Raw genomic sequence first — 13286 nt, forward strand, 5'->3', positions numbered from 1 at the left:
ACATATTGATGCGTTCGCAGGGATGTTCATCTCCACGCAGATCCCTGGTGGCGCAGAGCGCTATATCACGTCTGAGCCCCCTTCCCTCGTGTCTCCTTTGCTTGTGCCCGCCCTGAATGCACACACAGCCCCTCCTACCCCGTGCCCGCCTAGGCTGGACCTGGGGCTGCTACACATGGTCCCTGTGGGAGCCAGAATCCCACTGGGAAGGCCGTTTCAAAGCCAAAACCAGGCAGCCATGACTCATGCCTGTAATCCTAGCTACTTGAGAGGCTGAGATCTGAGGATCGTGATTCACAGCCAGCCTGAGTAGAAAGTCTGTTAGATTCTTATCTCCAGGTAACAACCGAAAGGTCAGAAGCAGACCTGTGGCTCGAGTGGTAGAGTGCCATCCTTGAGTGAAAAGCTAAAGGACAGAACCCAAGTGCTGAGTTCAAGTATCAGTACAAGAAGGAAAAGGGGAAGGAGAAGGAGAAGGAGAAGAAGAAGAAGAAGAAGAGGAGGAGGAGGAGGAGGAGGAGGAGGAGGAGGAGGAGGAAGAGAAGGAGGAGGAGGAGGAGGAAGAGATGGAAAAGGGGGAGTGGGAAGGAGTGAGGAGGAAGAAGGAATGAAGAAAGGAGGAGGAGGAAGAGGAGGGAGGGAGGGATGAAGAGGCTGAGTTCAGGGCCTGTGGAAGTGGCCTGAAGGACATGGCTCTTGGTAGATTGCAGGCAGGTGGGTAGTGCAGGTCAGGAGCCTCCGGGCAAAGGGTGGAGGTTGAGCCCCACATTGGCCCAGTGAGAGCCCCAGTTGGTGGGGATCTTGGTTCGGGCAGGACCTCTGGATGCAGACTCAGGGTCCAGCCCTGGGGTCCGAGGAACTTCCTGCGATGAAGAGGGTCAGCCTGTTGTTCTAGAAAACAGATATGGAGAGGAGAGTGGGGACAGAGTATGGTCTGGAGGAAGCACAGGGATGTGAAGCCCCCTCCTGTGGCCCTCATGAACCTTAGCCCTGCGTCCCCAGAGCCCTGGTGGCCTCTCCTTCTGTGGAGCGTGACTCTGTGTGCCTAGACCAGCCTCCCCTTCCCCAAGCCTCCATCCCAGCCATGGGCAACACAGCCAGGAACCAGTGTCCCAGGCTGGAGCAGGGCAGCAACCTGTCCATCACCACCTTCCCTTCAGCCCCCACGCCCTCTTCCCTGGACCAGGCCTGGCTCCCAGTTCAGGGCCAAGGCCACAGTGCATGGGGTCCGATGCAGCCTTGGCTTCCATCCCCACCAGCTGGTACCTTCCCTCTAATCCTGTCGCCTGCTTGCCCCTGTTCCCCTAGGAAGAGACCCAGCCCACATCAGACACACTTTTGCTTGTGCCTCAGTTTCTTCGTCTATAAGGCACCTGGCACAGGGCTAGGTGCCTGGAGCTTAGTTCTGCAGCCTTTTCCTCTCCAGCTGCCTCTGGGTTACCAGAGGACCTGGGTCTTTCCCAGACCCCACCTGGACCTCACCATGGCTGTCTTGGCTGGCTGAGGCTGCTGGTCACGAGGGCCTGTGCCCCCAGGATCTCCAACCTTGGGAACTCACCAGCCAGGGTGCCAGGGTACTCAGTGCTCGGTGCTCTTGTTATTTATGGGAATAGTGAAGCCCAGAGCTGCTGCCGACGGCCTCAAACTCACCAGAGACTCTGTGCCTTCGCACTAAATGTCAGCTGGCGCTTATAGGATGTGACATTTAGAAAATCACTGCTCCCGGCCGTGTGTGTCCCGAGTAAACACCATAATGAGGACTGGGTAACATGGCAGCATAAATAATCCCCAGCCCGGCCCACCTCAGGCCCGGGGATGGGGCCCCCGGGCAGGGGCCTCTGTGGACAGCCTAAGATTGCTTCCCCACAGGGAAGCTCGGGGGGCCTCAGAAGAGCCTCCAGGGGCTTTGCTTTGAGGCCAGGACTGCCAGCTGCAGCTGCCCCGTCTTACACACCCAAGTCCCAGCTCCTAACGGTCTACTCTGGGCCCGGTCCTCTCCCTCTCTGGGCATCATTGGAAGTGGGTGGGGAGCTGGGATGTGCCAGGCAGAGGGCCTGGGGTGGAGTTGGGCTGCCTTGCTCTGCAGCCATTCCTTTGTTGGTCAGAGGGCCACACAGGCTCCCGGCAGAGGGCCCGGCCCTATGGGAGATACTCCAGGAGGCCAGCTGGCTCCGCCCTCTTCCCCAGCCCCAGCCCAGACCAGGCAGGTGCCCTGGCCATTCCTGGGCCACACCACCTCTGGCTGCGTTAGAGAAAATGGAGGTTCTGCACAGAAAGCCCAGCCAGCACCGCCTCGGCTCCTGGTATTCAGCCACTGCATGTGGATCCTTGTACGGCGCCCCACCACAGCCCAAGCGCCCAGGAGCCCCACATGGTGAAAACCAAACTGTCTAAGACACAGTCTGCATCGTCCTTCCAGAACCTTCTGTCACAGCTCCCTCAGTGCAGCCTGGAGAATTTGCTTCTTCCCCAACTCCCCCGCCTGTCTTTTCTCTCCTAGAGCATTTTAAATAGGTCTTCCAGGCAAGCAACATGTGAGCGCCCTTCCTCCTGGGCCTAGGCCTGTGGGGAGCTGTCTTTTGGGGGTGCAGTGGGGATCGGGAGGATCCTTTCATCCCGGCCCCCACGTGGGCAGACACTGGTACAAATAGTGTGCTCTTAGCTCTGGGTTTATTGGCAGGTGGACCCCAAGCCCAGCTGGAGCCCCCGGGGAGGTCACAGGAGTGATCCCCCAGTCTGGACTCACCGGCCTGTTGCCTGTCTCCCCACAGTACTTTAAGAAGCAGAAGCGGCTCATCCCCGAACGGACAGTGTGGAAGTACTTTGTCCAGCTGTGCAGCGCTGTGGAACACATGCACTCCCGCCGGGTCATGCACCGAGGTAGGTACTGGGCCAGGGCCTGCAGTGGTGAGCACACCATGCATGCACGCATGTGCGCGCGCGCGCACACACACACACACACACACACATACACACACACGCAGACTCCCCATGGGGCTGCAGTCAACACTGGTTTTATAGACTTCAGGGCTTGCTCCCCACCCCTTGCCCTGTCCCCAGCGCCAGTCCAGGTAGCCCAGATGTGGCCACTTCCAATGCTGCCGCCAGCCCAGCCCAGGCTGTGCAGAGGAGGTACGAGCCAGAGGCCCCGTCTGGATGGAGGAAGGAGCCTGCTGGTGGCTGGCTTCCTGTCTCCCTTCATCACCTCCACCTGTTCTACCTCCACCTGTGTTGTGGACACATCACAGGATTCCTCAGCTTTGTCATCATGGTCCAGATTGTCACCGAGGCCCCCTGAGGCACCGGGGACACAGCTGCACAAAAGGACACAGAGGCACAAAATCCTGGCCCTCCTGTGAAGACCCATTTTCCAACCGAAGCAAAAGAGGCCCAAAGGGAGATGGCAAATTTCCTGAGGTCACGCAAGCACAGGCAGCGCCAGGATGCCTCCCAGAGAAGGAAACTTCCTTGTAGGCTTTGATCTCTCGGTAGGAGTTGGCCATGTCCCGTGAATAGACCCCATACTGGACCTGCCTGGCACCCTCCCCTGACCAGCCTCAGGCCCCCTGCTGCCTCCTGCCCCTGCCCCCACCCCAGCCCAACCTGTCCTCTTTCCTCGGCAGACATCAAGCCTGCCAACGTGTTCATCACAGCCACGGGCATTGTGAAGCTCGGGGACCTTGGTCTGGGCCGATTCTTCAGCTCTGAGACCACAGCGGCCCACTCGCTAGGTAAGGCGCGTGCGGGACTCCACCGACCGGGACTGTAGACCTGCACTACAGTGCCAGATGGGCCTGAAGTACTGAATTCTTGTGGGAAAATGCTGTGTGTGTGTGTGTGTGTGTGTGTGTGTGTGTGTGTGTGTGTGTTGGTTCTGGAGACCGATCAGGTCCTTGTGCTTGCTAGACAGACACTCTACCACTGAGCCACACCCACACCCCAGAAACGTCTTGGAGCCCCAGAGGTAACTCATTGTTTTAGAAAAGACCCTGCACAAGATGGGGGTGAGGGAGACGGGCAGCTGCAGGCCGCTGCCAGGAGAGGCGGTATGCCCTGTGAGGGCCGTGGGCAGCGTGGCTGGCCTTGCTCATTCCTGCTCAGGGTCTTCTGTCCTGGGCAGCTGGGTGCCTGTGGCAGGCAGAGTTTGGGGGCCCAGGACCCTCAGGTGGCAGGGGTGCTGTCCCCACCCTTTCCTGTGGAATGTCACCACACATGGGTCCCTATGGCTTCGCACCTCAGCATTCGTTACATGCCCCAGTCTGGGCACCCCTGACCTTTAGGATCTTTTTAGGGGTTGTGGCTCCCATCACCTGCACTCATCTCAGAGCCTGCAGGCCCCTCCTTTCCTCAGACAGGAATCTGAAACACAGGGAACCTGTAGTGTCCATCGGAGCCAGAACTTGAACACAGGTCTCTCCTCCAATACCCAGGCTTCTAGAAAACCTGGGTTAGGGGACCTCGGACATTCACATTGGAGCCAGACAGGCCTCCGTGGCTCACACCTGCGACCCTTGTTACTCAGCAGGCTGAGATCTGAGGATCACAGTTCAAAGCCAACTCCGGGCAGGAAAGTCTGTGAGACTCTTACCTCCCGTTAACTACCAGAAAGCCAGAAGTGGAGCTATGGCTCAAGTGTAGGGTGCTCTCTTGGAGGGGAAATAGCTAAGGAACAGAGCCCTGGCAAAAGTTTCAGGCATCATCATCATCATCACCATCATATCATCATCACAACAACATTAGAATCCTCATCCAGGGACCCAGGCTCTGACTCTCCACTCTGGAGAGTTGGCTGGTTTGAGACTGTTTACATAGCTGGGGGGGTTGGGAGTTTTTAGTGATACTGGGGCTCAAACCTAGAGCTCCTCGTGTGCTAGGCAAGAGCTACACCCCTGCCTCTGTCTGGAGGCCCTGTGTCCTGTCAGGAGGAGAGGACAGGCGCACGCACCCCTCCTCCGTCACAGCCAGTTAGAGTCGAATCACTGGGGACAGCAGCCTTGGCCCCCACCGCCAGTGTGATTTGATCCACTCGGACTGGTGCACTTATTATATTAATGAGAAGAAATTGGAGGCGCTTCCTGGAGCCTCTGAGCACCCACCCTGCTGCAGGATGGGTAGTGGGATCCCTCCCAGGGCCTGGCCCTGCTCCAGCAGATACTTGTCCAGGCTGGCACGGGGCATCTGCGAAGCCCTGCTTGTTAGACAAGCTCCCAGAAGCTAGGGCCCCACTCTACATGCACACAGCCTCCGACAGCACAGAGCCAAGGCCCAGTGCTCAAAGGCCCTGAGACCCAGGGGAGTGATGCCCCACGGCCAGGTTCTGCCAACAGCTGACCAAGCCTCGTGCTCACTCTTGGCTGGACAAGAGCTCCAACTAATTTCCACTGCACTGTGACTCAGGAAGGACGCAGGAGCCCTTCACACTGAGTGTAGGTATGAATTATGCATCTACTGCATCTAATGTGCACCTACTATGTGGGGATGCTGTGGGGACGGCAGCCTGGTTGCCCTGGCAACCACCTCATCTCCTAAGGCTGCTGACCTGGGAGCTAGGCTTATGCAAATGTGATCTCCTCTCTTCCTGGTCCCTCCCCTCCCCATCCCTTCTTGCCTCTGAATCTGCTAACACGAGGCTGGCATGAAAGGGCATTAGTCAGTGCCATGGTTGGGCTGACAGGTGCGGTACCCAGCGGTGGCAGAGCGGCTGCCTCAGTGTCAGGAATAGGAGCCGTAATTAGAGCTCGGAACAGAATGAGCGTCAGACGAATTACCAGGCAGCAGATCATATTTGTCAGGAAGGATTGCATACATAAAAATTAAGTGACAGTACACGCCGGCATAATGAAAGAAAAATGAAAGATTTGCCTCTACACAGCTCACAAGCTACAAGCAAGTGTCTTGCTCCAAGCTACGGCAGCAGCTGCAAGACAAATGGTGGGACCGGAGAGCAGGGATGTCGGCCTGCTGCTCTGCGGTGGTGACAGGGCCGGAAGCGAGGCCACACACTCCCAGGGCCTGAGGACAGCCCGCACGGCCTCTGGGGAGCCAGATCCATGAGAGGGACCCCCATCAGGCACAAGCAGGCAGGACACACAGGGAAGGCCCTGGATTCCCGGGACTGGGCATGGCCACACCTTAGAGTTGTTCTATCTCAGCCCCTCCCAGTCCAGGCAGGAGTGGGGGGTAACAGGGCAAAGGGACAGACACAGAGACCCAGCCAGTGGTCTGGTGAGAGGACCAAGCCATGCTGTGTTAGGAGGGAGGAGGTAGCTCATGTGTACCCCAAGAAACCCAGTGTCAGGCCACTCTCCCCCTCCCAGAGCTGCCTGGATTAGTTTTCCGAAGTCACAGAACTCATTTACCAGACAAGTCAGCAAAAAGATGAAGATTTTAACAATATTACTTGGAGACTGGAGGTGAAGCTCAAGTGGTAGAACACAGGGAAAAAAAGAACTGCACAGAAATCAATTTTGTATGGTTTATTATCTAAATAATGAACGAGCGCTCAAGGCTCTGAATTCAAGACCAAGTACTGGCTTAAAAAAAAATACTTGAGGGGCTGGGAGTTTGGCCTAGTGGTAGAGTGCTTGCCTAGCATGCATGAAGACCCAGGTTCGATTCCTCGGTACCACATACATAGAAAAAAGCCGGAAGTGGTGCTGAGGCTCAAGTGGTAGAGCTCTAGCCTTGAGAAAGTCCAAGGACAGTGCTCAGGCCCTGAGCTCAAGCCCAGGACTGGCTAAAAAAAAAAAAAAAAAAAAAAAACTTGAAGCCTGGCACCCATCTGTAATCCTAACCCCTCCGGAGGCTGATGGTTCAAAACTAGCCTGTACAGGAAAAATCTATAAGACCCTTTTTTTTGGGGGGGCAGGGTGCGAGAAGGTGCTGGCCCTGGGGTTTGAACTCAGGGACTGGGCACTGTCCAGTGTTGTTAGTAGTTTCATGGAGATAAGAGTCTCTGGCTTCAAGCGGTGATTGTCAGATCTCAGATCTCAGCCCCTGAGTAGCTAGTAATGTTGGTGTAAGCCACCTGGCAGTCTGTGAGACTCTTACCTCCAATAAACCACCAAAAATCGCCCCCAAAAGCAGAGCTGTCGCTCAAGTGGTAGAGTGCTAGCGGGGCCTCCGGACCCCAGCCCTCCGCATGCGCATGCGCTGTGGGTGCCCAGCGTGGGGGTGGAGAAATCACACAGCGGGAGCCAGGAGCCGGTGTGTGTGTGAGGGAGCTGGGGGTGGCCGGGGTCCCCTGAGAGCGCGGGGGAGGGGGGGGTCTTCAGGGATCCCCGGACAACGCAGCATCTGGGCCGGAATGCAAAGTTCAGCTCGTTCCCTTGTCCATTCGTTCACTCCGGGCTCTGAGAGAGGGCCGGGGAGGGGACTCGGATGGGGCCCGGGACTGAACAGCCGGGGGGTCACCCCGGGAGCCCCGCGGCCTGCCAGCCCGGGCGCGGGTGGGGAAGGGCGGCGCGCAGGCCCCCCGCCCCCGGCCGCTCCGCCGGGTGCACTGTGACTTTTCATATCTAATGAACATGTCTCAAACCCCAGGAGCATTTCAGTACACCGCCAAGTTTGTTTTGACAGGAGAAGCCGCCTCTTTAATCACAATCCCCCTTTGAGGTCTGATTCTCTGATATTCCGGGTTTGAAATCCTCGTTCTAGGTAAGGACTCGAAGGCCGGCCCGGGGCGGCTCGGGCTTCCTCCGCGCATGCGTCCCCCGCTGTGTGCGCATGCGCACGCAGGCCCCAGGGGTCCTGGGCGGCCCCCAGGGCCCCATGCAGGCCACTGCCCATGGAGACCCCCCCCAACACACACACACACGCCTGCCAGCTTCTCCCGGGTGTCCCCAGAGCCACCGCTCCCCTGGGGCTGGGGACAGATCCTCTAGTGGCCCAGAGTAGGCCCAGGACTCTTTGAAGTCTGTCCTTTCATCTTTAAAACCCAGGCAAGGCGTGCCTTGCGCCCTGCCACGCTGGCTGGCATGGTGGTTGTTGGTAGAAATCCAAGTTGTGCAGGACCTAACTCTGGGACAAAGCTGCTGGCCAGGTCAAGGGGGCCTGGGGGCCCCGAGTGAGGATGCCACACACCCCTCCTGCAGGCCCAGGCCTGGCAGCACAGGCCTGGCAGGGACCCCCCACACACACACACTTCCCACCCCTGTAGGCCCCTTCGATCTGTGTTCTTAGATGTTTACTGAGCAGGCCCAGCCCAGCCACTGGGATCTAGGGGTTTTTGTTTTCCTTTTGTGATACGGGGGTTTGAACTCAGGGCCTCACCCACGCTAAGCAGACACTCTGTCAGTTGAAGCACTGCACAGGAACTAGTGCCATAGGGTCTCCCACTTAAGGCCAGGCTGGCCCGGACCACGGTCTTCCTACTTCTTACATGGCTAGGATAATACTACACCCAGCTTTATGTTGTTGTTGAGATGGCATCTCAAGGTTTTGTTTTGTACAGACTGGCCTAAACCAAAAACAAAACAATAATCTGCCCAAAGGTTACCTCCTGAATAGTTGGTATTACAAGTGAGAGCCACCATGCCCAGCCAGTCCTAGCATCTTGGAAGAAAATTCCAGATGGTATTCTTAGTTTTGCCTTTTGCAACCTTCCCCTGTCCCACACAGGGCACTGGGGCTTTTGGCCAGGCACAGTCCTGGGGCTGGGTGCCCACAGCCCAGAGCAGCCATTCACAGCCTTTCACAGCAGGACCAGGGCAAGTTCTCCTCTCCTTACAAGAAGATAATAGTGCATTCACCAAGTTAGACTTTATCCATGGGAGGGACTTCCTAGGTTCTGATTATGAGTTTTCTATTTTTTTTTCTGATATGAAACTGTCTTTGTTTTAAATAACAGTGTCACTAAATGGTAGTTGAGGTTTTTAAAGCTCCCTTCTGTGACAAAAATTGCAAGCAACTCACCCTGCACTTGCTGGTGAAAACCTGAAGCCTGGTCCCTGCATGTCTCCCAGGATTCAAGTGTTCTGTGGTGCCAGGCCCATTTCCCAGGGAGTACCACCCATTCCACCCAGGTGATACGGTGGCTGCCACATAATATCCCCGGGCTAACCAGTCACCTTCACCTCATCCTCTAGATGAGCTGACACAGAGTCCCAGCACTCCCCAGAGTGCCATCCTGAGAGTCCCCGGGGAAAAACAGCAAAGCCTCATCTCCATTTTCCTTTTTCCCTTTGATACACACAGTAAAGCTTCGTAGAGCCCTTTCCTGATCCTAACTTGCATAAACTACTTTTTTCTACTCTCTTGTACCTGGCTTCTTTCACTCAACATTATATCTGCAAGATGGACTTGTTTGGCTGTATATGACAGGTTTGTTCTTGTTTGTGGCTGTATAGTATTCCGTTGTGTGAATGGATTATTGTTTATCATTTTATCCATTTTACTGCCTATTGGCATTTATTTCAGGATTTTTAGGGGGCGGGGGAATTGATCCTGGGCCCTTGTCCCTGAACTCTTTTGCTCAAGGTTAGTGCACAATCACCTTGAGCCACAGCTCCACTTCCAGTTTTCTGGTGGTTAATTGAAGATAAGAGTCTATGAACTTTCCTGCCTGGGCTAGCTTTGAACCACAATCCTCAGAACTTGGCCTCCTGAATAACTAGAATGACACATGTGAGCTGCCAATGCAGGGTGATTTCAGCACATTCTGGATCTTCTCTGTGTCCGGGTGCCCACCTTGGAGTGGGAAGTCTGGCCACAGGATTGTTTCCTAGGTGCTTGTGTCCTTCCACATCCCCTGCTCAGCTCATGCGCAGTCCTGTGGCTGTGCACATGGCCTTTCTGGTCCCTCTGCTTATCCTTTTATCTTAAACTCTTCAGCAGTGCACACCACGCCTCACTGGGCTTTGACCCTGGCTGTGCTTATTGGCCACATGGGCCAGGTCGTGACTGCCTTGATCAGTGTTGACAATGTTCCCTGCCGAGAACCTGGACCAGAATCTTCTGGACTCAGTGACCTGCAGGGACATTTTCTTATTGAACTCTCCATTCCCTGACTAATGCTTCCCATTTCCCGGCAGCCCCCAGGCTAATTCTCAGATCTGGTGGGTCCTGGGAGCCCTTCGGGTTCTAGGCCCAGCCCTCAGGTCTGTGTCCTGCCCCACTAGCCTGGGTGCCTCCATTCTGGTCAAGTGTCGCAGCTGACAGAAGGGGACAGGCCCAGTGAGGGCAAGGCCACCAGAACCTGAGGCCTGTCCTGCTGTGTTTCAGTTGGGACGCCATACTACATGTCTCCTGAGAGGATCCACGAGAATGGCTACAACTTCAAGTCTGACATCTGGTCCCTGGGCTGCCTGCTGTATGAGGTGAGCTGGGGCCACACTCGAGTTGTCTCACAGGAGTATCTGGGACGTGGTGGGCAGGTGCGGGGGCCCGGGGCCGTGTTGTCTGCCGTGGCATCGGGACACTGCAGTGCCCTTCACCTCTCTGGTTAACAAGGCCAGGCAGGACAGCTGGTGGTGGCAGGTGGGGCTGGCTCACCCTCTGGCTACCAGGCTTTGGGAGGAGTGCACAGACGTGACAGGGGAGCACCAACAGAGATGTGACATAGGGTCTGGCAGGAAGGCTTGGCCCCAGTCCCCCAGATTGCCCCACACTGGTTTCCTTGGCAGCCAGATTTGTTCTTTGGGTACGAACCACCTTGTGCACACCCAAGGTTAGATTCTTGGAAAGCCTGGCCAAACCTGGTGCCAGTGGCTCCATCTGTATGGAGCCAGTAGCTCCTAGCCACCTGGAGGTGAGGAGAATGATCACAGTCCATAGCTCGAAGGAGAAATTGGACCCCAGTCCTGGTGTACACCCAGGCAGGAAGGAAGACCCTGTCTCAAAACGTACCAGCACAGCCAAGCCTGGTGGCTCACACCTGTAATCCTAGCTACTTAAGAGGCTGAGATTTGATGATCACAGTTCAAAGCCAGCTCTAGCACTGAAGACCATGAGACTCTCATCTCCAACTAACCACTAGAAAACCAGAGGTGGCGCTGTGGCTCAAGGGGTAGGGCAGTAGCCCAGGCCCAGAGTCCAAGCCCCACCACTGACCAAAAAAAAAAAAAAATTACCAACACAAAAAGTGCTAAGGCATCTCTCTAGCAAGCATGAGGCTCTGAGTTCAAACCTGAACATGGAGAGAAGCTTGGCACAGACGCATGGGCTCCCCCTAGAGGCCAGAAGTCATGAGGTCCGCGGGTAAGTCAGACTAGGAAGGTCTGAACAAGACTTTTGTTGTTGTTCTACCAGCCCTGGGGCTTGAATTCAATGCCTGGACGCACGCTGTTCCTTACTTTTTCACTCAGGACTGACACTCTACCACTTGAGCCATGGCTCCACTTCTGGCTTTTTTGTTTCCAGTCTTGGAGCTTGAACTTTGAGCTCTGGAGTGGGGTCATCCCTGCCTGATAAAGAGTGGGAGGCCCTGTGGATGGGGACCTGACTCAGATGAAGTACTCAGGTAAAGGCAGACCCCCAGCTCTGATCCAGCTCGAGCTACACACCTGTCACTGCTGGGGTGAGGTCCCTGCAGCTTGCCCTGTTTCCCTTTTTGCTTTGGCCAGTAGGAAGCCTCTCTGCAGGTGAGCTCCAGTCACAGGGGAAGACTTCCTTCTGTGTGTCTCCATAAATATCATCCTTGGACCAGTTGGTTTTCCTTCCCTTTGTCCAACCTGTGTTTTGTATTTTCAGAAGCTGTTTCTTGCCCCTAACAATCCTGAGCAGGCCCATCAGGCTGGGAGGGCTGTGTGCCATCCATGCGGTGCCGGTGGGGGATGGAGTGGGAGCAGCTGCCTCCTCCTGCTTATGCCAAGCCTTCCCTCCATACCAGGCCTGCAGTTGGGCTGGCCTGCTCCGAGCCCTCCTCCCAGCACCTAAACACTGTCCACCTTCCAGCGCCAGGCCCCGTTGGTTTGGCGGTGGTGTATGGTGCAACGGGAAGCCATGTCCTGTGGGAGATGGCACATCCTGGGGAACCTGGCATGGAGCTGGCCTCACAGCCCTGGGCCCCCTCAAGTTCCCGGGGCCAGCCCCTCAAAGGCTCAGCCTGGCTGCCTCTGCTCCCCCCACCCCCACCCCGCAGCAGCACAGCGGGAGGGAGAAGCGGCTGTTTCCCCAGCAGACAGGGAGGGGCGCATCTGGCTGGGCTGCCATAATTGGCGGAGCTGCCCCGCAGTCACAGCCCAGCCTCCTGCGAGGCCGCCTGCAAGGCTGCCCGCAGAGCCCTCCTGGGGCGCAGCCTGAGGGGGGCGACAGGCCCCGCCCACCCCAGAGCCCCCTGCCTCCATGGCCTGGAAGGAGAGGAGGCGGCAGGGATGGGCACTCCCCTGGCAGCCTCCGGCCCTGTGCAGAGGCCGCCATGCTCCCTTCTTTGAGCCACGTGACTTTATACTCTGCAGTGCTGGATCCTTCCAGAGGTTCTGGGCCCATCTGCCTCCTCCACCGGAAGTGGACAGAGCAGCTGAACCCCTTGGCCATGCCCACCTGTCACCTCTGCCCCTCACTTCCAGGGCCTCCCTCCTCTCACTGGGGTACTGGGGTCTGGTGGTTACAACTCAAGATAAATAACCTCCGCTCTCTGGATCCTAAATCCAAGCTTGTTACCGGCCAGCTCGGGGTTGAGCCAGGGATGCCTTCAGGAGCTGTGCCAAGCCCACCTTGCAAACCCACGCCTCGTGTCCTTACTAGGGTGTACCACAGGGAGGCCAGGCCACTGGAGGAAGAGCTTGTGGCCAGTGACCCACTGAGCGGTGGAACCGGACACATTCCTGGGCATGGCCTTATTGGAAGCCAGTGGTTTGTTTTCATTGCCAGCGTGATGCCTGGGCCTGCTAGATTTTATTTACTTAGGTAGGAGCACGAAGCTGAAGGAGTCGGCCGACCCAGTGCCAGGCTTCTCTCTGGGAGGCCTCCTCCTGGCAGCCTCTACCAGCACAGACACCAGAGATCAGGCTGGGCGATTCTGGCTGCCCCTGCATTGAACGTTGCTCTGGAATTGTGGTGAGGGCAGTGGCCCGGCCGGGGAGCCCCTCCTTGTTGAGCAGGGCCGCCTAGTGCATGGCAGGTCGCCTCTGGGTCATGCGTCACCCTGGGCCGTGTCGGGTGAGGAGATGGGTGTCTGGGCCCCTTACAGGCAAGAGGCAGCTGCTGTCACTGTCCTGGCTGAGACCGATCCCCTCTCCCTGTGACATCTCACATCACATACCAGTCTCCCTGAGCCCGCCGGGCAGGGCGAGTGCCCACCCGCCCTCCTCTCCTCATCTCGGTGTCAGCCTCCTCACCCCAGGCAG

The 13286-nt window shown here is 56.8% G+C and overlaps 1 protein-coding gene across 2 annotated transcripts in view; it reads left to right on the forward strand.

Annotated features, from left to right (window-relative positions):
* Nek6 (NIMA related kinase 6) overlaps positions 1–13286 on the forward strand; it is a 66453-nt gene that overhangs the window by 47499 nt on the left and 5668 nt on the right. For both annotated transcript variants that reach the window (XM_090330609.1, XM_090330608.1), the window contains exons 6-8: positions 2772–2880; positions 3624–3731; positions 10222–10316. In XM_090330609.1, coding sequence (XP_090186735.1) covers positions 2772–2880; positions 3624–3731; positions 10222–10316 — 312 coding nt within the window. The remainder of the gene's footprint in view (positions 1–2771; positions 2881–3623; positions 3732–10221; positions 10317–13286) is intronic.

The sequence above is a fragment of the Megascapheus bottae genome, chromosome 3, assembly GCF_031878675.1.
Source record: "Megascapheus bottae isolate mThoBot1 chromosome 3, mThoBot2.hap1, whole genome shotgun sequence".
NCBI classification, from domain to species: Eukaryota; Metazoa; Chordata; class Mammalia; order Rodentia; family Geomyidae; genus Megascapheus; species Megascapheus bottae.